General features: G+C 39.9%; 1 protein-coding gene across 1 annotated transcript; it reads left to right on the top strand.

Moving 5' to 3' along the window:
• The first annotated feature begins 86 nt into the window (after positions 1 to 86).
• On the top strand, positions 87 to 21,843 carry LOC142027025 (betaine--homocysteine S-methyltransferase 1). The gene is made up of 8 exons (XM_075020583.1): positions 87 to 317; positions 4,394 to 4,526; positions 9,260 to 9,378; positions 11,369 to 11,560; positions 12,154 to 12,301; positions 13,181 to 13,363; positions 18,306 to 18,534; positions 19,047 to 21,843. The coding sequence occupies exons 1-8, from the start codon at positions 279 to 281 to the stop codon at positions 19,219 to 19,221; spliced, it is 1,218 nt and encodes a 405-aa protein (XP_074876684.1). The 5' UTR covers positions 87 to 278; the 3' UTR covers positions 19,222 to 21,843.
• Positions 21,844 to 26,569: the final 4,726 nt, after the last annotated feature.

Here is a 26,569-nt window from a genome sequence, read left to right as displayed (position 1 = left end):
CCTCCCGTCCTGGAGCCAGACTGGGGGGGTGGGGGAGAAGGGTGGGGGGGCGGCGGGCGGCGGCGGCGGGAGGGCGCGGGGCAGCCCCGGGCCGTGCCGGGGCGCCCCGCGGGGTCAGGGGCCGGGCCGGCCGGGGGTGTCGGCCGCAGCGCTGCCCACCGCGGCCCGCCTCCTCCCCGGGCTATAAGAGTGCGGCCTGAGCGCTGGGGGGTAAGCCGGAGCTTCGCGCCGAGCACGTCGGGGCAGACGCGGGCAGCCGGCGTCCCAGGGCGAGGAAGATGCTGCCGATCGGGAAGACCACGAAAAAGGGCAAAAGGGTAATTCCCCACCTCCCTCCCCCGCTCAGCCCGGCTCCCCCGTGGGCCCCGTCCCTCTCCGCTGCCCGGCGTGGGGGTAGCGGCGGGCGCGGGGAGAGCCCGCGGCGCTGAGGATCCGTCCGAGGCCGGGACAGCCGCCGTCCGTCCCCTTCGCCGCCCGCCGCGGCGCGGGCACTGCCCCGGCGGGACCGGGCGGGAGGGGAGAGGCAGCTCCGCGCCGGTGCCGCGGGGAGCGGCGGGAGCCCCCGCAGCGGCGCGGGGCGGAGAGCGCGGCTCGGGGCCGGGCCGTGGCCCCGCCGCGCCCGGCCGCCTCTCCCGCCCCCGACCCGGGGTCCTGCCCGGAGGCTCTCCTGGGGAGCTGCGGCTGAACGGGCGCTTGTTAACCTCCCCGCAATGCACTCAGTATCTCTGCAGGTAAGGTCATACTGTGAAAAGCTAAAGTAAAGCCGTAGTAATAACAGCTGTACCTATCCGCCGTCGAGCCGCTACGGACGTTTGGATAGCGTTATGAGATAGGTAGGTTAGATTGAACCTAATGCCGTAGCAGCTCCTAGCACTTTTATTTCTCTGAACGCATAGACTGGAGCCGGCAAAGTTCAGACCCATTTTGCTTAATAATATTTGATATGCAAACTAAGCTGTGTTCGCAGCACATTAAAATTGTAAATATTTTAAGCATAAACTGTCATTGGATGGGACTTCTGTCTCCAGCATCCTGCCAACTCTATTTAAAAGCCCCAAATTGCTCTTCTTTTCATTTATATGATTGAATACCAACAGTGTTTGTAATCTGAGCACAGTCTCCAATATATGCATGCCCTCTGCACCCTCATTTAGCTAAAGAAATAAGCCAGTAAAAAAAGTTATCTAGGCATCCGCCGTTCTGGCCGTTAAGGCAAATGTATGAGCAATGTCTAAATCAAACTCTGACATATACCCTGCACTGCTGCTTGGGCAGGTCAGTGGAATCACATATTCTGTCTTCTGTTCAGAAGAACACTATTATCATTAACAGGACACTTCTTACTCAGGACTGGTTTTACTGAGTTTTGTGTGTAACATGTAAGTCCAGAGTAGGAGAACAGAAGGATATGGGAAGAAGTCTGTGAGCCTACTGGGCTTTTCAGGTAGATCAGTTATAAAGGAAGGAGGTGGGGAGGTTTTTGTTCTGCTCTTCATTTTTTTGGCACGTACTTATGCCATGTAACTTCAGACACCTAGCAGAAAGCAATTGCCGTAAGTTCCCCCTACAGGCAATGGGCAGAGATAAGCTTCTCTTGAGGACTCCCTTAAGATCTGAATAGTTGTTTTGAGATCTTTTTTTCTCTCCACTGATGAAAAGGTAGGATACAGGTAGACCAGGCAGGCTTTTCACTTACATGGTTCAGTCATATTCCTAAAGGTGGTTGGGGGAGTATCTTCATACAGACATTTGCACTCTTTCCATGGATAGATGTGTGGACTATGTGGTGCAACTTCATTCATGGTAGCAAAAGTAAAACAGTGAAAAGATGGCTCAAAAAAGCGTTGGTTAGCTTTTTACAGGTACTATTTCTTGTTATTTAATATCAGATCTGTGTACTATCGGACCTGAAGGTATAATTTTGATGTGGATTAGACATGAGCATGCAGCTTCGGTTGCCAGGGCAGAACAAAACAATGTTGATGCTGAATTTATGCTAGCTGTATGCTTGTTGAACCAATGGTATTTTGCCGGTATAGATAAAATAAAAATGGTGTGAAGAGATGATATCCATCCTATAATAAAGTTTGCAAAAAAGTTATTTCCATTTTAAGTCAATCTGAACGGACAAAGTAAGTTTGTACCAAGTACTTTGTGCTTTATAGTTATGTCACCTGCTATTAGATGCCCTGATGCTAGGTTTAATATATCACAATATATTATGTGTCAAGATGCTGTGATCTATTCAGCCATGGCTTATGCTGTTTGTGTGAGTCAAAAGTGGAGATTATTTTAAAAAGCAGTTTTTAAAAAGCTAGAACTGTGAAGGAGAAATGCTGTTAAATCCTAGAAGTGACTTCGTAAAAGAAAGAAATGTTAGTTGTAGTGCATTTAAATATAATATCTATATTTGGTGTCAAAGATGTATCTATTATTTAATGTTCAGTTAACAAGCAATGACTGAGGCTGCTTGACAGTTAAACTTTTTTTTTTTTTTTTTTTTTCCTCTGCACTCCTGTTCTCTGCATATTTAACTCCTAAAGCAGACTCTCTCTATAAAAGATTCCTTGGCAGGAGAGGAAGCAGGGACTCAACCAGTGATCCCTTGGGTGCCTTTCTTTGGCTCCATTTGAGGCATACTGTTACAACTGCAAATTAGTTAATTGCAAACACAATCTTTACAAAGCCTCCTGACATTAACACTTAGAACAGAATTGCCCTAGCAGACGGGCAAGAGTGGTAAACTCGATGAAAGTTACTGAGTTTTGGAGACTGAGTATTGCTGATTGAGTTTTGCCCTGGTCCTCCTAAAATAAAGATAAAAGCTTGCACACTTTATTAAAGTTACAAAGTTAATCAGGTCAATATTCTGGGAAGTACACAATGTGCAATGGGATGTGATGCAGAGATTTGCAAGCCAACACTTGGCCAAGCATAGCAGCACTGTACAAAGCAGTTCTGCCACCTTGCTGCCGTGTCAGTGCCTGAGCCAAAAATGCCAACCCTCTTAGCCAGGCTTCGTAGACTCCAAGCAGCCTTACGCTGCTATGCTTGGTACTGGAACTGGCATAGTTGGCACAGTGCTCCTTGTTGGAAAGGCATACTCTCATCCCACCTAAAGGGTGGTGCTGAGTAGTCACAAGTGTTTGTCTTTCCTGGATGTATGATGTGAGATACTTGAATTAACGAAGGAGACATTATCAGGAAAGATAATCTTCTAAAGGTTGGAGGCTAATTGTTAAAAACCCCTTCCTCTTAGCATGAAAACCACATTCAACTCTATGTCCACAAGGGTTTTCTTTTTCCCACTCTCTCAGATTTCATCTACTGGCATGCTAGTGTGCCATCAAGAAAAGATAACTGTGGAGGGAAATTTTAGTCTTAGCTTTGATTATTCCTTTTCCTGTACCCGCTACCTTTGTTAATGTAATGGGTCTGCATTCATCCACTTTCTAATGTAAATAGAATTATGGCTGTAATCCAATTGCAGAAATTAGTCTTCTTTAGTGTAATAGCAAAGTACTTTATGGAAAATTTGAACGAGCCAAAGAAGCAATGAAAGGAATACAAAAAATAATATATATTAGGTGCAACCAATATATGTTGTTCTCATGTTTTTCAATTGTACAAAAAAAAAAATAATTACTGCTTTCCTTGCAGTAGCATGGAGTTCAAGGCAGAAGCAAGTTTAATCATGGGGTGCTATAACACTTGTAATTGGCCATCTTAAAATATTGCAGGCAGGGCTGTGCAAAATAAGCAGGATTTTCTTTCATTTTGTATGTCTAGGTAAGCAAACCTAGGCCAGTAAAAAGTCAAAGTAATTTTCTGTCAGAAAATGGAGGCCAGCATTTTGAGATGTGTCTTATTTGGTAGGAAAATGGTACATGCTTACTTTTCTGTGATGCCTGTTGTGCCATCTTGTGTCACAAGCTACTTGTGCTGAGGGTCTGTCAAGATGGCATTCATAGCTAAAGAGCAAATAAGCTAATAAAGAGGTCAGTGATACTAGTGTTTCATTTTAACAAGTTTCTCATATATTTTACAGGAGAATTTGAGATGGTGTTTTACTTTCACAGGATCAGAACTGGACCATTGACTTCTAGTTCTGGGGACTGTATCTCTGGAATACAATCAAGCTGACCAATGAAAAGTCTTACATAATATATACGCACATATTAAAGCCTTATGTTGCAAAACAGACTATTTACTATTCTTTAAGGAGAATTTAAAGAAGGAAATTTATTACTTCTCTTTATTATGGCAAAGATGTTTCTGGTAGCCCACAAATACTCACATCTGCTTTGCAAATACAGGAAATGGCAACAAAGACAAAGGAAGCCCACAAAACTGAAGAACTGTAACTGTTAACCTTTCCTCCTGCTTTCTTCAGGGTATTCTAGAGCGCTTAGATGCTGGAGAAATTGTGATTGGAGATGGAGGATTTGTCTTTGCTCTTGAAAAGAGGGGATATGTAAAAGCTGGGCCTTGGACTCCTGAAGCAACGGTAGAACATCCAGAAGCAGGTCAGTTTTACTGGGAAACAGAAATCCTGCAGTGAATGTAAACATGGATGGCTAAAAAATAAATATATAGGAACTTGTAGTAGGTTTTTAAATAGAAGAGTTCCTTGACACTGTAAAATTACGCTGTTAAGAACAGCCTAAGAATCTGTAGACCAAATGCTCATCTTACCCCTTTTTCTTGCTCTGACACTGGCCAAAAGCAGTTGGCTGTTGTCGTGGTTTAACCCCAGCCAGCAACTAAGCACCACGCAGCTGCTCACTCACTCACCCCCCACCCAGTGGGATGGGGGAGAAAATTGGGAAAAGAAGTAAAACTCGTGGGTTGAGATAAGAACAGTTTAATAGAACAGAAAAGAAGAAACTAATAATGATAACGATAACACTAATAAAATGACAAGAGTAGTAATAAAGGGATTGGAATGTACAAATGATGCGCAGTGCAATTGCTCACCACCTGCCGATCGACACCGAGCTAGTCCCCAAGTGGTGATCCCCCCGCCCCCCCTTCCCAGTTCCTATACTAGATGGGACGTCCCATGGTATGGAATACCCCGTTGGCCAGTTTAGGTCAGGTGCCCTGGCTGTGTCCTGTGCCAACTTCTTGTGCCCCTCCAGCTTTCTCGCTGGCTGGGCATGAGAAGCTGAAAAACCCTTGACTTTAGTCTAAACACTACTGAGCAACAACTGAAAACATCAGTGTTATCAACTCTTGCTACTAAACTCAAAACATAGCACAGTACCAGCTACTAGGAAGACAGTTAACTCTAACCCAGCTGAAACCAGGACAGCTGCGTAAGAATATGAATAGTGTAAACACATAGTGATACCTCTCCAGAATGGTCTCCCAGTCTTCAGTGATTTGCAGCCCAGGGACTTTTTGACCCAGACACAGTCTCTCTCATGGATTTGTCCAGACTGTCCTTGAGCTGATATAAAGCTTATCATTTAAAACACCTTGTGAGAAAGAATTATGCAGTTAACTATATGTTTTGTTGTGTTCTAGTCATTCTAGGACTTTTATATTGTTATAAATTATTATAGTTTGTTTATTAATTCTTTCAGGAAAATAGCAGCTTTTAGTAAACAATGGAATGGAAGAGGTGTATTTAATGTATCTGGCTCCACTGTGAAATGGGGAATGATAAAACTCATAAGAACCTAAGAATTGAAATAAACATTTAAGAGTAACTCTCTTAAAGTGGATGGAGACAAAATGAGTTATCATTCTATGCCTTCCAGCATAAAGATTATAGTGTTTAGCATAAACAGTGCAAAAGCAGATGCTGTTATCTATTTATGTACACTTCATTACAAGAAGGCATTTGCCCTAGTAATATGATGTGCAGTTAGTCCCACAGCCTAATTCAGAATATCGGGGGGGAGTGGGTGCGGGGAGGATTTCTTTGTTCTGTATTAAGTATTTGCCCTTCCAAATTAGTCTTTTTCCTCTATACATGGGAAGAAGGAAGGGGAGGGGAAGGAGAGAGATCTTAGCCTTCTCTATTACACTGCTTTGTACACTTTACCTATTTATTCACCCTAATCCTTCTCAGCCTTCAAATGTCACTTTATGTGTAGCATGCCTAACTTAGGGTCACAGATAGCCTTAGATAATGCAGAGCTCCAGCAAATGTTTAAAGGGCGATGAGCTAATTTGCTGACTCTCATCTCCCCAAAAGACATCCCATCACCTCTCTCTCTGTTTCTCTCTACCTCTACATCTGTCTGCCCCTATACATTCCACCCTACAAATCATAGCACTTATCCCGTGCTCCTTATTTCCCCTTTGCTTTCTTGTTTTGCACCTCAAAAGCCCTTGATTATCTCCACATGTCATTCTGGGAAGTGCAGGTCTCAGTCCATGGGGAATGCAAGACATTGCATTACAGTTGCAGACGGCTTGAATTGACTAAATTGGCACACAGGTTTGCTTTAAATAAGTTATCAGTAGTCATAAATTAGAATCCAGCCTTCTAAGAATTGCTGCTGATTTGCTAGAACATATTGCTCATGTCTGTAACATAGTTATAAAATTTTTATAAGCCCCTTATAGGCTATTTATAAATAAAGCCTTCACTGGAAATGTGTTAATTTCTTTTCATGTGGTATGCTGCCTCCCCTCCATTACTGCTTTTTGCTCCTGCATGCTCAAGGGTCATGTTACTTTGAAAGCAAGTGTAAAGAACAGAAGGAGCAACTGCCTGAGCCAGCTGGTGTAAAAACCATACAACTACCAGACCTTCTTATCTTTGTAAAGACTGAGACAAAAGGAGGGATGTTCTGAGAAAAGCAGCAAGGAAGGGAGGGGGGGAGGGGGGAAGCGTGATTTCAAGACCATTACCTGTTACAAGAGAGGCAAAGGTGTTTTGCCAGACTAACAAGTTTAGAAATGAGACCTAAATATTTCTTCTGAACCAGATCAGGTATTGCTCTGTGGTCAGCAATATGCATAGGCACTTACTGACCCCATCTCCTGTTAGCTTAAGTCTGTGTCTTTTGTGAAATGTCTAGCTCATGGTGGATTGACATGAAAACTCAGTGTTATACATCTGACTCCTAAAATGCATGAGATTGTTAGTAGTTGTTTAGCCTCATATGTGGCTGTTATCTCCATTTCCCAAATGCTGGAGGAAAATACAGCTTCAGTAACATGCTGGAAGTCACACAGGAAGTAAATTACAGAGTGGTTTGGGTTTGTGGTAGTGGAGACTGCTGTGGGCTTGATAATAGTAACAGTGTATTCTACTGGTCAAAACGATTTGCTTGGGATTGAAAGAGATTCAGGCTGCTACTTGTAACACTATTCTTTCCCTTAAAATGTAGACCCATTTAAGACTCCTGTTCACCTACCTGATAGTTTCGGATATGAAGTTCCTTATTCATATGTGTTAGATTACGTTTCATTTGCCTACCTATGTCACCATCCTTACTCACACAAATCCCAGGCATTCTTCTAGGAATACAAGAACCATATTAAAAAGCACTAACCATGGGGATAAACAAATCTTGTTTATTATGGACATGTCATAGAGCATTTGTGAAAATATTTTTAGATTCTTTTTTGCTTTTCCCATTTCCTGACTAGTTTTCATCAACGATTTCTGATGGGGCGAGAATGGAAAAACAAACTACAGAACACTACAAACATACAGAGACGGCCCTTTTAGTTGGGATCAGTAGCCTATTTTAATGCTATAGGAAAAAGAATACTCCCTGCACTAGGAATGTTTTGACTCTGTGTAAAGGCTGCAAGACTGAAATTTGATCCTGGTAGTTCACGCAGATTCCAGGGACTTTTTGAACTGTAGCTCTGCTATTATCCATGTTCCTGGATAGGTCTCTGTGACTGCTGGTAAAGAAGCACTGTGTTAACTCACAGTGTGGTTACCCAAGGCTGTAATTAGAAATTAAATACTGTACTAGTAGAGAAAAGCAGGGGACACTACACTGTTCCTTCAATGAAAGCAGAGATGCTTGCACGTATGCAGGTTGAGTCTAGCAACTCAAACTGCTGTTTGAGCTTCTCCAGTATAGAAGGCTGTGTTTGTTCAAGCTGAAGGGAGTAATTTTATTCTCACGACACATTCACACGTTTCCCTAATGATACAGATCATCTGTAGACAATGAGGTACGATAAATCAGGACTTCAGGAAAACTTTTCCAAACATCTACCACAGAAACTGCAGTGTTCTTGTGGCTGTGTACAGTATCTAGGGGAATAAATTATTCCTGTATTTGCTATAAGCCGTTGAGCATTTTAATTCTGTTTTACATGATCAGTAGTGTTCTACTGATCTATTATAATTCTTGTTCTCTTATAATTATTGTTCTGTGGGTATACATATAAAATCACTTGACAGCTCCTGTTCTGTTCCTGCTATGGTGATTGCAGTGTACTGCTTACAGTGATGAAGGCAGAACTACCATTACAGAGACTGGTCCCAAAGTCCTAATTTAGGAAATTTGTCCATTAAAAGTAATGCCAACCTTTTCTTCAAAAGTAGTGTTGGGTCTGTAGTAAAATCATCATGTGCTGACTTATGAGAAGAGTTAAGTCTGTGTTGTGAATCACTTTTCTGGAGCAACAAATCATCTTTTACAAAATAGAGCTTTGGTTTTGGCTGACTAGACTCAACTAGGGTTTTGCAGGGCAAGAAAACCAGAAAATACAAAATAGAGGAGGTAATGGGACACTGTGTTCTTCCATATAAATATCATCTAGTCCCTTCATTTGTTGCCGTGATACTTTCTTCTGTTTTCTTCTTCATAGTCTAGAAGCTAAGAAAATACAGCTTTTGCATTTGATGATCTTTTTGTCTCGTATTCCCTATTATGCTTTCATGTTCTTTTATCAGATGTCTGCTTTCCCTTCCTAAACCACTATGGAGTTCTGTAAAACAAAATTGGGAGGTCTGAAGTACTGCAGAAAGTAGAAAATAAGCAAGGTGGCATGCAAAACTGAATCTACTGATAAACTAAATAGAAATCTTCTGTCATTCTTAGCAGAGAATAACTAAGGAGAAAGTTTTCTACATAATGTTCTGAGAGTGAGAAGAAAGAAATTATATTCTTTCTATGGGGTACTGCTTCTACTGTCTCATAATGGCTCTTCTAGGAAACACAGTATCACTTATTTTACAGTAACATTACTTCAATAAACATTTCTTTTTGGGATAATAACAGTAATAACTGTACCAAACATCTCTTCTTTTTCTCTTTTTAATTCTTTGCAGTTCGTCAGCTTCACCGGGAATTCCTCAGAGCTGGATCCAATGTTTTGCAGACATTCACCTTTTATGCCAGTGAGGACAAGCTAGAGAACAGGGGCAATTATGTAGCTGAGAAAATAAGTGTGAGTAAAACTCTGTTTTGGTGGACATATGAAATAAATGGATTAATTTCAACAGATTTAGTAGAGAGATTATTGAGTGCTTTCACAGTTTATCATAACAGTTTTGGCTATATTTAAGGACCAAAGAATCAGATGATGCAATTTCAGAGTTTGGAATAGCAAGAAAGGCAAGGTTAAAGGACAAAAAAATAATAAAATGGGGCAAAGAGGAAAGACGATGCCCACATCGTGTTTTTCCCATCTGAGGAGATTAGTGTACTAGGGTTTTGATACAAAGAGTATAGGGAGAACTAAATGCACAGAGAGCAAAATCAATGAAAAAAAAGAAATGCTTTAACATCCAAAGAAGCAACTGAAAAAATGGTGAAGAATCCTAGAGAATAATGAGCGGCTAATGAGAACTGAATGTTTTTTAGAACCATGTCTTTAATAAAGGAACAACTAAAAAATCCATGGTATACCCTGTGGTCAGTATTCCCCTTGTCATGCGTAAAGGTCATCTGTTACAGCCACAGAAGCACCATGTTGGTGTTTTCTTAGCCCCTACACAAAGGAGTTGTAGGATGTTGGGTGTGTTCACTAGATGCAGGCCCCAGCTCCACTGGGACTTCTGGCACAAACATTTCTAGATCGTTCCTTTGAGACTAGAAAGTTTGCCATTGGGTGTTTTCTCTGATCCTTTCCCCTTTGGTCCTATTGTTTGTTTCAACCTCTGCAAAATAGCAAAGATTCCTCAGGGGGCAGGGAGGAAGGAATACCTTTGTATCTGGAAGATATCCCAAGTCAGAAATTAGAAAAATCTGGACACTAGGGAAACACTTGAGGCTTAATTAAGAGGTCATACCAAAATGTCATACGACCAAATCTGTCTGAAATGCTGTATCTTTACATTCAGTAGATGCAACATTGAAATGTCTGAAGTCGTAGTCCCAGAAACACAGTGCCTCTGGAACAAGCCATGTTGCAATTCTTGCTGCCACGCAAAATTATAAGAAGTGCTGGGAGAGCACCTGGTATTGGGAATGCGTTGCAACAAGGCTTTCAAGATTGATTTTCTGCAAGGTCTGGAAGCAGGTTCCTCCGGTCTTTAACTGTTTTTTGGCTCCACCTCCCGGAGTTCCCAAACATGTACCTGAGCACAAGTGAAAATGGAAGACAATCTGTCAGCAACAGCCTTAAAAATCAGCTGGGTCTTTTGAAGCAGCCATAAAAAACTAAAGCTGAGAGAAACCTATGTAGATTCCAAGTAGTCCACGGGCTGCAGAGAAACCTGCTCTAATCAGTTCTTGTTATCTATCCCAAATAATAAGTCTTTTCCCAAAATCTTTTTTTCTCATCTTAACCTTTTTTTCACAAGCTGTTTTAGTCATCCTGATTTAGGTATAGAGGGAATGTGTCTTTCAGTCTAGGTGATTAATTAATCACATACAGTGATAAGTTTCCCCTTATTGTTCTTAAATGGGTAACTTTAACTTTGGATAATTAATGATATCTTTTAAAAAATGCCTTAAATAACTCTGTATGGATATTACATCTTAAATTTTTTAAATTATCAAACTACTAAAATTTATTTTTAAAAAATGAAAAATAAATTGAAATTACTATATATTTTGTTTTCCACCCATAAAATGTCAGAATAAAAGCATACACTTAGGTGTAACTAACTCATTTTCTAGGAGGCAAAGAAAATTCCGCTTCACACCAAATATCTGCTTTTTATAGACTATTTGTGTAAGATGTATTAAAGGTAATGTGTTTTTGTAGGATTTGATAATATGACAACTTAGAGGTGGCAAGAGTTTGTTTCCTAATGTTTATTATTTTTTTGAAAGACGCTGATCTTCCTAGTCAGTATATTAAAAAATTCATTTAAATTATAAAGAATATGAAGAAGCCATTACAGCTTTTGACTCTTCTTGTCCTTTTTGTGCTCTGAAAACACATGCATATCTCTGATCAGGTAAAACTGACATAATCTATATTCATACAGTGCCAAAAAGTGAATGAAGCTGCTTGTGACATTGCAAGAGAAGTGGCTAACGAAGGCGATGCTTTAGTGGCTGGAGGAGTCAGTCAAACACCATCATACTTAAGCTGCAAGGATAAAACAGAGGTTAAAGCAGCTTTTCGAAAGCAACTAGATGTCTTTATGAAGAAGAATGTGGACTTCCTAATTGCAGAGGTAAATATGTGAAAAAAGTACATGACTTCAACTGGCACAGTGTTAGCTTTAAGATGTCTAGTCTACTTTAGGGACTACAAATATATATTGCTTCCTCCTTTAAAATTTTCTGTTATGCTTTTATTCCAGTAGTATCGGTATTTTTCTAAATGCACAGCAGCATTTGCGAGCATCCTAGAATAGGACCTTGAAACCTAAATTTCTACCTCAGTCACATCAAATTCTGTATTGGCCCAAAGAGGATAGATTAATGTGATCTTGACTAGCTCCTTTTTCCTCCCATACACCATAAGCAATCAGCCTAAGGTGACTTTTCTAGATGAAAATAGTTCTTTGGGGATAAATCCCTGATTAACCTCTGGTATGGGCATGCTTATTCTGAAACAAGAGTATCATGAATTTTTATTTGCTTTTACTTACTGACTTTTTAAAACCCTTTCTTAACTGTGTGGTCAGTGAACTCAATTGAATTATGTTAGTGTAAATCAGAAAATAATCAAGTCATTGTATTTCTGGTGGATTTGGGGTCTGGATTAATGTGTTTATGCTTCACCTCCAAGAAACAAAACTAGTCCAGTTTAAATTTCTTCCAGTATTTTGAACATGTTGAAGAGGCTGTCTGGGCAGTTGAAGTGCTAAAAGAATCTGGAAAGCCAGTTGCAGCTACGATGTGCATTGGTCCAGAAGGAGACATGCATGGTGTGCCCCCTGGACAATGTGCTGTCCAACTGGTAAAGGCTGGTAAGAATCTGTTTTAACGTGCCATTTAAAAGTATGGAATAAAGTCCTTAAGTATTGAGATAAATGGATGTGTATCTCAAGTAGGTAGCTTTGCAGTTATATCTGATAAAAGTTTTGACCCTGTAGTAAAGTTATGTGTACTTTACTAGAGCAGTCTTGTAAAAAACTTACTAAAATGCAGCTATGAAATCCTTGATAACCAGGATGGTATTGGAAGCAATAGTCACAGGCAGATGATACTGAAGAGAGCAAAATCCTAAACCTACTCAAATTTGGTTAGAGCCAACCCCAAATGCTGGAAACATAAGCAGAATCCAAAGACACATTTGATTCTCTGCTGATGTTTTCAGAAATATATGAAGCACAGTTCAAACCCCAGGTGAGAGAATAAGAGGATGAAAAAATTAATCTTTTTGCCTATCAAAGGCTGTGTTTTCCACAGGACAAGGGGAAGGGCAGAAGAAATTAATCAGGGGCATGATGAATGATGGTACAGGGGTTCATTATATCTGTTCTGAACTACTCATTTCCCTTGGAGTTAGAGCTGAAATCCAAAGGCAGAACCTGTGTTAGGGTCCTGCTAGCTATTTGCATGTGAGGCTGTACTTAATCAGTCTTCATTGATTAAGCACTGATAAGAAAAGCAACTGTATGAGGGTGGGAGACATCATTCATCATCAGGAAGGTAAAGAGGAGTGCAACTGAGATGTAAATGGCTTGATTAACCTCAGGAGAGTTGAGGCTGGCTCTAACCCAACCGTCTTGTTTTCATAATGCTGGTGTAAAGATGGACTGCTCTGCTTCTGGAGTGCTCTGGCTAAGAACTTTCACCTCTCACTTCCTAGGGAGATGTGACTTGAAGTTATTTTCCTCCTCTAGGTGCTTCTATTGTTGGAGTCAACTGCCATTTTGATCCAGATACTTCCCTAGAAACTGTGAAACTGATGAAAGAGGGCTTGCAGGCTGCTAAACTGAAAGCCCACCTGATGTCCCAACCACTTGCTTTCCATACGCCTGATTGTGGAAAGCAGGGTTTTATTGATCTTCCAGAATTTCCCTTTGGTAAGACAAGGGTTTCTTTTTTTTTTTTTTTTTTTTTTTTTTTTTTAGTTGCCTGTTCTGGTTTTTTTCCCAGCTTTTAGTAAAGATGAAGCTGCAAGGTGTCCTTCTATACAGTAAGATGAGTCCCAATTATCCTGTCTGGCATTTTCCACAGGGAGATTGCAGTGTAATATTGGATTAAAGATTATCCACATAGTGAGAGTACTTCAGTAGTATCACAGCATGTGACTGAAAGTGAAATTATGGTGAAAACATTTAAAGTGCCACAACCTAAACTCAGTTAAAAAATGTAGTTCTTCGTAGTGCTATAGAACCTTATTCAGGACAGGTATAAACAGTCCAAAGAAATGAACGAGAGCAAATAAACAAAAACAACCCCAGAATTCTGGGTTGTGACATCTATCCCCAAAGCCCTATAATGTTTACCTGCTTAAGGATTTAATGTACAATGCATATGCAGAACTAGATATAGGTGCATGATTATTGCACTCATAACAGTTCAGTCTTGCAAGTGTGTAACTGTCTAATATAAGTGAGATCAGAGAGAAACCAGAAGAGGGAATATGTTCTTTGATGTTGTTAACAAATGGATTAGCAGTTTGGAGATGGATTCATCACATGTATGCTCAGGAGAAATTCTACAAAGACTGAAGGATTCAGCCAGTTTATGTGTATATAAGGCTTGTGTATTCAGGGTTTGTTTCCACCTGGGATGCAGAAGATCACATACCTTGAAGACAGGAGGACAGAATCAGCCTAAACATTTTAAAATTGATTAGAAAAATGTTTTCATTTCCAGGTATCATACACTCTATAAAATAAGGTATTAAAACATTCAAAACTGGAATTTGTAGCAAAAAAATTGAGAGATAGATGTAATTTTTCAGGAAGATTTTTTTTTTAAATTCCTCTCTTTACATAACCAAAGAAAAAAGAATAAAGCATGCACCTGAGGCATTCATTAAATGATAATAACATATCTGAGTTCTGAAAATATTCTGCGATGTTTAAAAGTGTTAGGAACTCATTTATCCTATTCATTCCTTCATGTAACTCCTCTGATTGCAAACAAAAAAAGATAGAACAGATGCAGTAAGTAATCAACTGAATTGAAGGATTCACTCTTTGGTTTGTTATGGTTCTTGGCTTGTATGTTATAAGCAATCTGCATGAGATGTCAGCTTTCAGAAATTTCATGAGTCAATTGGAGAAGGCTGGTATTTGTGAATCTTTTCAGTACCCAGGAGCAACTGATTGCTTGACGGCAGGTAAGCAGTTTGGTGAAGTATTGTTAAACTGATCCAGTTAACTCTGTTTTTTGTGGAAGGCAGTACGCACAAAGAGGTATTTAGATATTTGAAGTGTACATAACCTCTGTATAGGCCAACAAGATCTCAGTTTCTAGAAAAGTGTTGGCTATGTTGTATTGGCAAACTCCAGCATGTAGATGCCAGCAGTATTTATATATCTGTAGAACTTTTTCCAGTCTTCTGTGTTTTCCCTTCTGTGTTATTGCAATTGCTTTGAAAAGTCACTAGTTAAGCAAGGACAATGTTTTAGAAAGAAATGTCCCAGTCAGTTAAAGCATACCCAATTATCTCAAGAGTATATATATAGAGGGGCTAAATCTAGGAGCAGGTTACAATCTTCTCATCGAAAGTTGATGAAAATTTCTATCTCTTTTTACTATAAATATTAACATAAAATGTTAAACTATAGATATTTAATTCTGAATAAAGCCAAGAAAAGAAATGTATTGAATGTTAGTGAATTTTGGGAAGGGGAAAATCCCACGAAACATGATCTATGTGGCAACTTCTTTTCATAGAATACTGCTTGTTTTCAGTCACCATGTTTCACCACATGTGTGGCTGGTTCTTATAGCAGGGTCTATCCCTGTTTCTTCAGAGAGGTTAGGTTTTTTCTGTCCTTATATTCCTGAAGCACAAGGACCGATTCATAGAATGGTTTGGGTTGGAAAGAACCTCAAAGATCATCTAGTTCCAACCCCCTGCCATTGGCAGGAGCACCTTCCACTAGACCAGGTTGCTCAAAGCCCCATCCAACCTGGCCTTGAACACTTCCAGGGATGGGGCATCCACAACTTCTCTGGGCAACCTGTTCCAGTGCCTCACCACCCTCATCATAAAATATTTCTTTCTAAAATCTAAACTAAATCTATCCTCGTTCAGTTTAAAACTGTTACCTTTCACTCCATCGCTACACTCCCTGATAAAGACTCCCTCCCATCTTTCCTCTGGGCTCCCCTGAAGTACTGGAAGGCCACTATAAGATCTCCCTGGAGCCTTCTCTAGGCTAAACAACCCCATGTGTCTCAGCCTTTCCTCCCAGCAGAGGTGTTCCTTCCCTCTGATCATTTTTGTGCCCCTCCTCTGGACCCGCTCAAGCAGGTCCATGTCTTTCTTATGCTGGGGACCTCAGAGCTGAACACAGTACTCCAGGTGGGGTCTCACCAGAGCGGAGTAGAGGGGCAAAATCACCTCCCTCAACCTTCTGGCCATGCTTCTTTTGATGCAGCGCAGGATGCTATTGGCTTTCTGGGCTGTGAGTGCACACTGCTGGCTCGTACTCAGTTTTTCGTCCACCAATACCCCCAAGTCCTCTACAGGGCTGCTCTCAATCCACTCATCACCCAGCCTGTGTTTGTGCTTGGGATTTTCTCAACCCAGGTGCAGGACCTTGCACTTGGCCTTGTTGAACTTAATGAGGTTTACATGGGCCCACTTCCTGAGATTGTCTAGGTCCCTCTGAATGGCATCCCATCCCTCAGGCATGTCAACCACACCAGAGCTTGGTGTCATCTGCAAACTTGATGAGGGTGCACTCAATCCTACTGCCTATGTCATCAATGAAGATACTAAACAGTACTGGTCCTAATATGGACCCTTGAGGGACACCACTCATCACTGGTCTCCACTTGGACACTGAGCTGTTGACTGCAACTCTTTGATGCGACCATCCAGCCAATTCTTTATCCACTGAGTGCTCAACCCGTCAAATCCATGTCTCTATAATTTAGAGACAAGAATGTCATGCAGGACAGTGTCAAATGCTTTGTGCAAGTCCAAGTAGATATACGTCAGTTGCTCTTCCCTTATCCGTCAATGCTGTAGCCCCGTCGTAGAAGGCCAACAAATTTGTCAGGCATGATTTGCCTTTAGTGAAGCCATGTTGGCTGTCACCAGTCACCTCCTTATTTTCCATGTGCCTTAGCATAGTTCCCACAGGATCTGCTCCATGATCTTGCTGGGCACAGAGGTGAGTCTTCCTTTTTTCCCTTTTCAAAAATGGGGGTTATATTTCCTCTTTTCCAGTCAGTGGGAACTTCACCAGTCTGCCCTGACTTTTCAAATACGATGGATAGTGGCTTAGTAACTTCATCTGCCAGTTCCCTCAGGACCCTCGGATGCATCTCATCAGGTCCCATGGATTGTGACAGGGTGGGTGATGGAGAAGACAGGGAAACATTCTATACTGTTGTCCTGGAGTTTAGTTGCTTATACAGGTATAAACTGCATGGAAGATGCTGCATTCTTACTGTTGATAATTTTGTATCTATTTTGCATTAGCTTTTCAAGGATATGAGAGACAAGGAAATAAAGAATTTGTGCTTCTGATGCTTTCTTTTACATCTGCAGGACTGTACACAAGCTTACTTTTATTTAAACAGCTTTCCAAGATAGCTTCATCTGTTTTTCCTTCTAATATTAGACCATCTACTTGTCCTTTGTCCAGTCTTTCCCTCCCAGGCCAATAATTTTCTGTTTAAGAACATTTCATTCTTTTCTTTCTGCTTTTTATTTTCTGAGTATGTCTCTTAACTACGCATTGGACTTAGAGTAGATCTGCTTTGTACCACCTGCTTGCATGCTAGGCATATTTTGGAAAGGACATAGGGAGAAGAATCCTACCTCTCTGATGTGTTGATGGAGCCTTACTACCTCACCGCATCTTCTTTGCCCAGCGGAGTGTTCAGTGCACAGACATCATGCTGCACTCGCCTAATAACCATGCTCGTTCATCTCCTGCAGATGTGCGTAAAGAAGTGGGAAGATTTTTATTCCTTTATTCCTGTGTTTTTATTCCTTAAAGTTTCTTCTTCAGTCCCTGGTCTTTTCTTTCCAGTTGTGCCTCCAGTTCTTTCTGCTCTTATGCCTCTTTCCCTTTGAGGTGTGCTTTTCCTTGTTCTTTCACTTTCTATTCCTTTCCTTCCACAAGTCCTCCTCCTCAGCTCTGTTATCCCCTCACTCTGCTCACCGCATCCTGCAACAGGGAGAAGGGTTCAAAATAAAGATTGCATCCTAACTTAATCTACATATAGAACTTTCTACAAAAAACAAAGTGGTTTGAGGCAGCAAGCTGCTTATGGCTGGGATTATAACTAAGTAAGGGATGGGCTAAGAGACAGCTACAGATCCCAGCTGTCAGTGAAACAATTGGCTGCCACGAGCTGATCATGGAAAAAAGTGTAGTAAACATTCTTGAGGAATAATGAGCAGGCTTATTCCTGTTGCAGGCTGATACCTTCTTTCACAGCTTTCCCAGATATTGATTGTTTATTAGGAATTCTTTGGGAATGCGGGCATAACATTGAAAGTACTCCAATACTTCAGCTAAGAACTCTGGCAGAATGGCAAGCGTATGATTTAGGACTAGATCAGTCTCAGAAGATATTAGGTGCTGTTTTGCAAGGCCAAAAAAGCTTACAACAAGCATACCTCAGGAGAGCACAGCAGAGTCTGAAAGCTAGACTTCTGAAAGTTTGCATCATTAATTCTAGCTCAGATAGTTCAAACACATACATGTACATCTAGAACCAGTTTTGCAAACAGTGTGAAAGTGTTTCAACAAAGTGATTTCTTACCAAAAAATGTGCTGAAATGGAGTATGGTGGCAATTTAAGATATGAATGTCTTTGCAGGTCTGGAGCCAAGAATTGTAACCAGATGGGATATTCAAAAATATGCAAGAAAGGCATATGACTTAGGAATTCGTTACATTGGAGGTTGCTGTGGATTTGAGCCGTATCATGTCCGAGCAATAGCTGAGGAGCTGGCTCCTGAAAGAGGATTTTTGCCAGAAGCTTCTGAGAAACATGGTAGCTGGGGTGATAGCCTGAGCATGCATACCAAGCCCTGGGTCAGAGCAAGGTATGTATACCTGACCTGGAAAGCACAGCAGCATACTCCTTGCAAAGGCTTATATTGGTCCGTGCACCAGACTGGCTTAACTGATATGGAGGTCTAAATATCACTGTAAACACTCTTTGTGTTAATAATTTTGAAGGAGTAAACCCGACCTGGGAGTCAGGAAAGGGATGAAGGGACAGTAGGATTGCTCCAGGAATTCTCATCTCTCTTTAAAATGAAGATGTGGTCTGAATTACTGTGAAAGTAATTCATGAAAGTTAAGACCAAAAATGGTCAGATTGCTGTTAAACAGCTCCTAATGGTGAGTGGCTTACAGTGTTCCTTTCAAGGATGAAAAGATACTCTTTAAGCATGTTGCATTTCATTGCATGCTTTCACTAATACTTCTGTATCTAAATATAAAGTCAAGCTGTGCAATTTAGATGACCCTTTGCAACGGTCATTTAAGCCCCATTTCCTTCAGTATTGTGAGGTGCTGGAAAAAAACCCTGAATTTCCTTCTCTTTCTTTAGGGCAAGAAAAGAATACTGGGAAAATCTGAAGCCTGCTTCAGGCAGGCCATATTGTCCTTCAATGTCAAAGCCAGATGGCTGGGGAGTGACCAAAGGAGCCAGGGAGCTGATGCAACAGAAAGAAGCTACAAGTGAACAACAGCTGAAGGAGCTCTTCCAGAAACAAAAGTTCTAATCCAATGCAGCTGTGTAAATGTTAGAATGATTTATCTACAGACCATCTCATGCTTCACATGAAAATCTGTGAAGATGAGTACCCTGTTGATTTATCAGTTAACATGTAGCGAAAAAGACAAAATGCAGAAAGGATGTGATTACAGATTAAGTATGTCAAACTTTGATAATAAAATCTTTCTCTGGACAAATAATTTAGAGAATACACAGTCAGAGGCAGGTTTGGATTCTCATAATAATTGAGCTTCTGTTAGCTAGGTTTCATTAATTGTGTAGACACAGAAATACATGGAAAGTAATAATTGGCTCAACTCATCTGTGAAAAGAGAAAAAGTCATCTATAAATTTGGTATCAATGGTTTTCCACTCCTGAGTCAGTTTTCAGTTTGGGATTGTGTAGGAGCTTTCTTAGACCTCAAGATTTATTGAGGACTGCTTCAGGGACACACAAGCTGCCAATGCTTCAGACACGCAGTTATCTATAGTCACTTTCTTGACTTTAAGAGAATAAAAGTAAACTGGAAAATATATCTTATAAGTAAAATCAAAAGATAAAGAGAATGAGATCTTGCAGGAATTTCTTATATGCAGGAGAAAGGTTCAGAGAACTTTTAGGAAAGAAAAATGACAGGTAAATAACTCACTTTTTTTGTCTTGGGGTTTCATGTACACAAGATTTGCTCCTCTGGAGACTAAAAGGCTTAAGAGATTATTCTGAAATTTAAAAAAAAATCAAATAAATTAAAAGTAATACAATGGAATAGTATTGTATTATCTTCACACCTTAAATCATAAGAGCTCAAACAGAATAACATACTTCCAGTAAACAACTAATTTTCAAGTGATCCAGCTGATTTCTGGGTATCTCATTGGAAACACTTGGTTATCTCAAAATAGCACTCAAAAACTGAAACTTCCTAAAATATAATTCCTCTTTATAAGAGTAGTAGAACATTCCATGATTTTTTTTAACCCAATTAATTCTAGAATCTTAGCTATAAGAAGATATGAAAAAAACTGTTAGGAAATAGATTGATCCACCTAAGTTAAGAAAACCCACAGACATCTGTACACTGAATTTGTTGAGAAGGGTATCACTACACCTGGAACCCATAAAGGACCCATTTCCATAGTTTATTTTTGTGAAATACTACACAACTTAGAATTCTCTCTAGAATCTCTTTCCCACACCCATTCTACATTAAAGCTAGTACCTTTATGAAGATGTCATTCTCAGAGTTAGTGTTGAACGTTTTTGTTGGACTACTTTTTATGTATAAGCTTATTTCATTATTTCTATCCATGTTGATATTCTGCAGTTCAGAAAACATTTAAATATGCAACACTTTAATGGAAACTTCAGGTATTCTTTTCAGACTGTTATTAGCAGACAGATTTTAGAAAAGGCCACCTGCATTCACCAAGCTTGAAACAGATTGGAATAGTTACTACCTGGAAGTTTTGCCTGAAATCCAAAAATGGACAAGAAATCAGATATTTTAAAATGTAGATTATTTGGAAAGCATCTATGTAAGTACATATGCACTACATTAAACTTTCTTCCTTCCTAAACCCTTCTGGACATTAACCCTGCAGAAAGCAGAATAATGGAAAATCTGTAAAACAAAAAGGGCAGATCTTTGATCACCACCAAAACGCATGCAGCATTAAAGACATATGCATGATAAAGTGGCTTAAAATACAAGTTACAGTTGATAAACAAGTGTTTTGAATAATCATTACCAGGTTAGGGACTTCCTGTGGCAAAGGATGCGGCTTCACCATCATACTCTATTATAAGCAGTTGGACACATTTTTTTGAAACTGTCCAAACATGCAAAAATTTGTATTGAAGTGAATGAGTTCACAACACAGAATATTGAAGAACCATAGTATTTAAGAAGATGATAAAACATGATTTTAATAATTATTTTTAGATACCCAGTTTAACAAGGATGAATTTAAAAAGATACTAACAATGATGAGAAATATTTAAAAGGCTATTTGAAGCCATTCAAAATGAGAGCTGACCCAAGGGGGAAGCTATACAATCCCTGTTTGATTCATATCACAGGCTGGGCTTAGAAATGAATTGACAGTGGGATGAAAACATGTTCACAGGGTGCTTTATTGATCATTACAGAACCCCAAACAATCAATCCCCCCTCCCCCCAATATCCCCCCCCTCAAAAAACCCTGACCAGCAAAGCAAACAAAGCTTTATTTCCCATTTCCTTCTGTGTAACATCTTAGTGAGGGGTAGGGGAACTCTTAGATTTGTTAAAGCTTTCTGAGGGTTTATTACCTGACTTGTTAAGGAAATAGGACAGGCTGACAGCACAATCCTAGGAAATTTGTTTCCTTAGAAAGCCTGTCTGAAAACTTAGATAGGAAGTGAAAGGGGCTTTAGAAGGTCAACCCCTGTATTTAGCACCCTAAGGCAAGATCAGCTATTCATAAGGGAAGACATTTGTTTAAGCTGTTTGGAAACAGATCTAATGATGGAGCTTCTGTGCCAACCTCAGGCAGCCTAGTTACTTCACTGTTCTTAACAAATTTTTCCTGATTTGAATATTCCTAGATGAAATTTAAATTCATTATTCCTTTCCAGCTCATTAAAGACATGAAGAATTTATTCCCTTTATCTTTGCTGAAGTCTTTTATACATTTGAAGATTTACATACACTCCTTGTTTCTCTCTCAGTTGAACAGACCCTGTTCATTCATTCTTTCCCTGTGGCCTCTGAGCCTGTGTTTCACCATAAACCCAGAGATCACCTCCATCAGATCTTTTCCCAGCGCTTCCTACCTCTATAGTTTTTTTTATCTGCAAGCAGAAGTGATCTGAACCTTGGAAGTTCAGATCCAGAAGAGAAAATCCAAAGTCTTTGCTATCTAAAGAAGACTTTACTCACAAGGCTGGGCGTCGGGACAAGAGGGATCTGAATAAACCATAAACTTCTGAAACTGCAAGCTCTCTGTGCTGCACATCAGAAGGTGGCTACATTTTTAGTCAGCTCAGAGGTATTCCAGAACCCAGGCAAAAAAGGGCCTAAACCCCTGCTGTTTAAAGGTCAGAAGTTGGCCTGATTTATCTGTAAACTGCAGGAAAGCAAGGAGAGGTTTTTTGCAATGAAAGACATTTTGGAGTAAGGTACAAAATCACAGAAAACCCAGATTTTTTCCCCTGTTCTTTTGAAAGAGAGTTTTCTAGGAATCCTACCAAATCTGAAATCTCCATGTACTGCAAATTTCTTCCTAAAGTGGTTTGTAGCTCATGCCTTCTTCTTCAACTCTATACACAAATGCAGTGGCAGGTTCAGTGACATTTTTTAACCTAAGCATTAAAAGAAGGGGATTCATACATCTGTCTTGTTCTACTGCATTGACTTTATAAAATCTCGAACATAAACTAATTTCATTTCATCCTGCACAGCATTAAATTATTTTAGGTATAGACACCATTGAAATAGGATACACAGAATATTATCATAAAATATATTATTTCAGCATCTTGCTTTATTACAAAAATTCTTCATTACCTTTTCTTTATGTTTCACTTCATTGAAAGATGTGGTATCTGGCTTAAGTTTTATACGAGATATCAACCTCCACTACAGACAGTTTCATGGAATTATGATACTAAATTTGGTCAATGGTATATACAGAGGTATATACACAACTCCTGAGACAGACAGCAATCAATTACATCCCAATGTTAGGAATCTGAAGATGGACTTTCTATATATTTTAGTCAACTTCACCTCGGAGCTTCTGTGTCCAGTAAAGTAAAGTTGTAAATCTGAAAAGAAAAGCAAATTTGGGTAACAGGACTTGTGTCAACTAGAGTGGAGGGTAGTTGCTAAGAAATTAATTTCAAAGCAGATTGAAGAAATGTATGTTTGGAGTAGGGAGAAGAAGCATGATTCTATCTCACTACCAACAAAACAACAGCAAACATGCATCAATCAAAAAAAGCTTTACAAGCATTACCAGTTATGGGTGGTTCAAGAGTGTTTTGTAGCATTCATTTCTAAACATTTGCATGTCATCATTTCAGTGCAATTGAAGAAAGATCAAGTGACAACTGAAACACAGGAGGGAAATGGCCAAAAGCAAATAAGCCCTGCTTTGCAATTTACTTGTTTGCAAATCAAAAGAGTGCTAGAAAGAGATCAAACCTGTTCAGCCCAGAAGGCTAGTCTTTGCCTTTTGGCAGACAGGGTAACAAACTTCATAGTAGGTGTTATGCAAAATCCCTTGATTAATATTTATTTCTAATCAAACAAAAAAAAAGTAGGGCAGTTCCACCCAAGAAAAAAACAAGAATAAAAGGACTGTACTATTCTTTGGGTCAAACAGCAGTGTTCTTCTGCCACATTTGGAAGGGAAGTCTTTTCCTGTAACAGGAAAAGCTTGTATGCAGGAAAGTTTGCATGTTCTTTTCAATTATGTCAGCTGTCCTGCTGGAAGATCCTTATGGCTCTTCCTACAAACCTTTCTGTAAAAAGGCATTTCTCAGTAGTATCACAGTACTACAGCTTCATGGAAAATCAAAGATGTGTCCTATTAAGGCAAAAGCTTTTTTAAAATATTGTTTCTTACTATATAATTTCTGCTCAGACTTTTTCTATATGAAATCTCATCAAATTGAACTTTAAAGGCTTGTAGCAATGTGTGCAAATACTGCCTCCTGGCGACTCTTTGTATGGCCACAGGACAGGCGAAGGTGGAACCTCAAATGGCTTCTCAGTTTTGTATACACAGACAGAAATCAGAAGAGCACTTAATTTCTATTTAATTTCACAACAGACTTAATTACACCCGTATTTGTTACTTAACAGGGAAGTGTTTTCTTTACAAGAGCTATCAAAGCTAATTAAATCTCCAGTTGTGCAACGTTTCAGTCTTCTTTTACTGCTACAATAAGATGGCTAGACCAAAGATTTTCTTTGAATATAGCCAGCTCAGCTCTTATTTTAAGAAATCATATGGCATACAATGCAGACAAATATTTTAAATTGTAAGGAATAAGACAATGGAGAAAAAAAGCTGGAAGGTAGTTAACAAATGTAAAACTTAAAATATATCTAAACACTACCTTCTCCTTGCCTCCCCTCTAACACTACTCTGAAGTCCCAATATTATTCAAATGCAGAATTTCCAAAGTTTAATTCTTAGTAGTTAAGAAATTTAACTAGACATCCTTAAAGCTGCCTACTTGTAAGTTTGTCCTACACAGTGAGTAATACAGAGGCAAAGAGACACTGTGTGTAATATTACATGCCATACAATGCTGCATCTACCACACAATAGGGCAGAACTTAGCTGATCTGACAGGCATGCAGTGCTGCATCCACTGTAGCCACAGCTTTCTCAGCCAGGTTTCTGTCTGCTATCCTGGCAAGACTGCCCCGTAACTGAACAGCAAATTGAGGCTATATTCTTTAAACCTTCTACTGCCTTTCCTGATGCTTTTATTCATATGAGAATTCTTGTCTCAGACAAATCATTGTTATTACACCCTACTTTCATACTGCTACACCTATGTTTAATGTGACTGGTTCTGCTGGTTGTGCTAGGCAGACAAGACTCTTAAAGATAATTAGTATTTGCACCATCGACCTGAAAGACAATTTGCTGCACAAAGGGACAAAAAACTGGATTAGCTGTATTTGCCTGGAAATGAAGCAATCTTTGTGTGGCTTAAAGATGATATGTCTGACTCTTACCCACCAGATTCTACCCACATGTGGGTATATGGAACATTGCAAAGATGTGAGACCGTGGCCAAGACAGCTCACACTCCAGTTGCCTTTGGCTAGAAAATTAAAATAGTTCATCAGTTTTGTCATGTAAGCCTGTGGAAGCAAGGCTGCATAGGAGTACAAAAGTAAAGAATTATGGTCTGTTTGTGCTTTATATTTATGCTGGACAGAATTGTTATGAACTGCCCAAAATGTAACAGCACAACTCAGACCTTTGATTTTTACTTGTAATTTTTACCAGAATATTTAGCTTAGAGAACCTTGAGGTGTTACTGTAAAGCTGTGTCAGGAAGTTGTCCTCAGCTGATGATAGAAAGGAGATAGGACTATGTCCAAACGGTAACTGCCAGCACTTTTCATCTGTATGCAGAAAACTGTTTGGCCAAACAAGGACTTGGCTCTTGGTTCAAAGCTTCATGCATAAACCATCCAGAAATCCTCTGCAAACCTGATTAGCTATTCTGTTCTCACTAATACACTCAGAAAATCATTAATCTAAATCAGTATTCCCCTGGCTCATTAACAGTCGGGCATATCACACAGGTGAGCATTCAATGCTGACAGACCAAAGCACTTCACTCCAGACCTCTGGGCTGGTGTGCTTCCCTGCAGCGTAGCTGAGTAGCCAGGATCAAGGCAAACACACAGTCACACAGGGTAGCTAACTACAGCAGGGGCACTAGAAGTGAGGATGGACTGCATTCACTATTAGGTATGTCTTTACTGTTCATGGCTCGGTTTAATAGTCTGGCTAGAACAGGATCTGTTTTAATAGGGTGTCTGCTTAACAGTTATTTATCTGAAGCATAAAGAGATTTCTGAGTAATGTAGCCTATTCCATTACTCAGCTAGCTAGTTGTAGCTAATCAGTCAAAGCTCTTCTCATTCTTTTGTCCTAATATCCTGGCCTCATTTCTAAAAGTAGTGCCTAAATGTGTGTTGTGCATGTGATAGACTTACTTATGAATCCAATCCTATGAGTACCCTACAGCTATAAAAGTTGCTTTGCAGACACAGCTGGTAGGACATTCTTCAGTTTTTTTCTACTCAGAGGGAACATATACATCAAGCTTCCATAAAGCAGCAAAAATCACATTCATTTACAGGAGCACACAGTGATATTTTTGTTATAATCTTCAGTGACCTGATGAATGGAATTCATTAAAACAATAAAATGTGTGATACTCACAGCTCAAGATTTCCTTACACATGAAAGACAGTAATATTTTCCATGTGAAAACCTGCTGCCCCTCAGCGGTTTCTAAAGGAAACAACAGAACAATGCCATCAATCACTGAGAACAATAAGGACCTGCTTAGAATCTGGTGCTTTTGGTTAATACCTAAATTAACAGTTAATTATTACAGTTAATTATTTGGTTAATAACTAAGGAACAGCACGATCACAGAATCATAGAATGGTTTGGTCTGGAAGGGCCTTTAAATGCCATCTAGTTCCACCCCCCCTGCCATGGGCAGGGACACCTTCCACTGGACTGGGTTTCTCAAAGCCCCATCCAACCTGGCCTTGAACACTTGAAGGGATGGAAATCAAGGATGTCAAGGAATAGTTTGCAAACAG

This window comes from Buteo buteo, chromosome Z, assembly GCF_964188355.1.
Source record: "Buteo buteo chromosome Z, bButBut1.hap1.1, whole genome shotgun sequence".
NCBI lineage: Eukaryota > Metazoa > Chordata > Aves > Accipitriformes > Accipitridae > Buteo > Buteo buteo.
Note: the sequence above shows the minus strand (reverse complement) of the source record. Positions and strands in the feature narration are given on the sequence as shown.

What these genes read in the sequence shown, in the direction of transcription:
- LOC142027025 (XM_075020583.1), top strand. Translation starts at nt 279, where the DNA reads ATGCTGCCGATCGGGAAGACCACGAAAAAGGGCAAAAGG. An exon ending in CCACGAAAAAGGGCAAAAGG is followed by an intron (nt 318 to 4,393) that starts GTAATTCCCCAC and finishes TGCTTTCTTCAG; the next exon opens with GGTATTCTAGAGCGCTTAGA. An exon ending in TCTTCCAGAATTTCCCTTTG is followed by an intron (nt 13,364 to 18,305) that starts GTAAGACAAGGG and finishes ATGTCTTTGCAG; the next exon opens with GTCTGGAGCCAAGAATTGTA.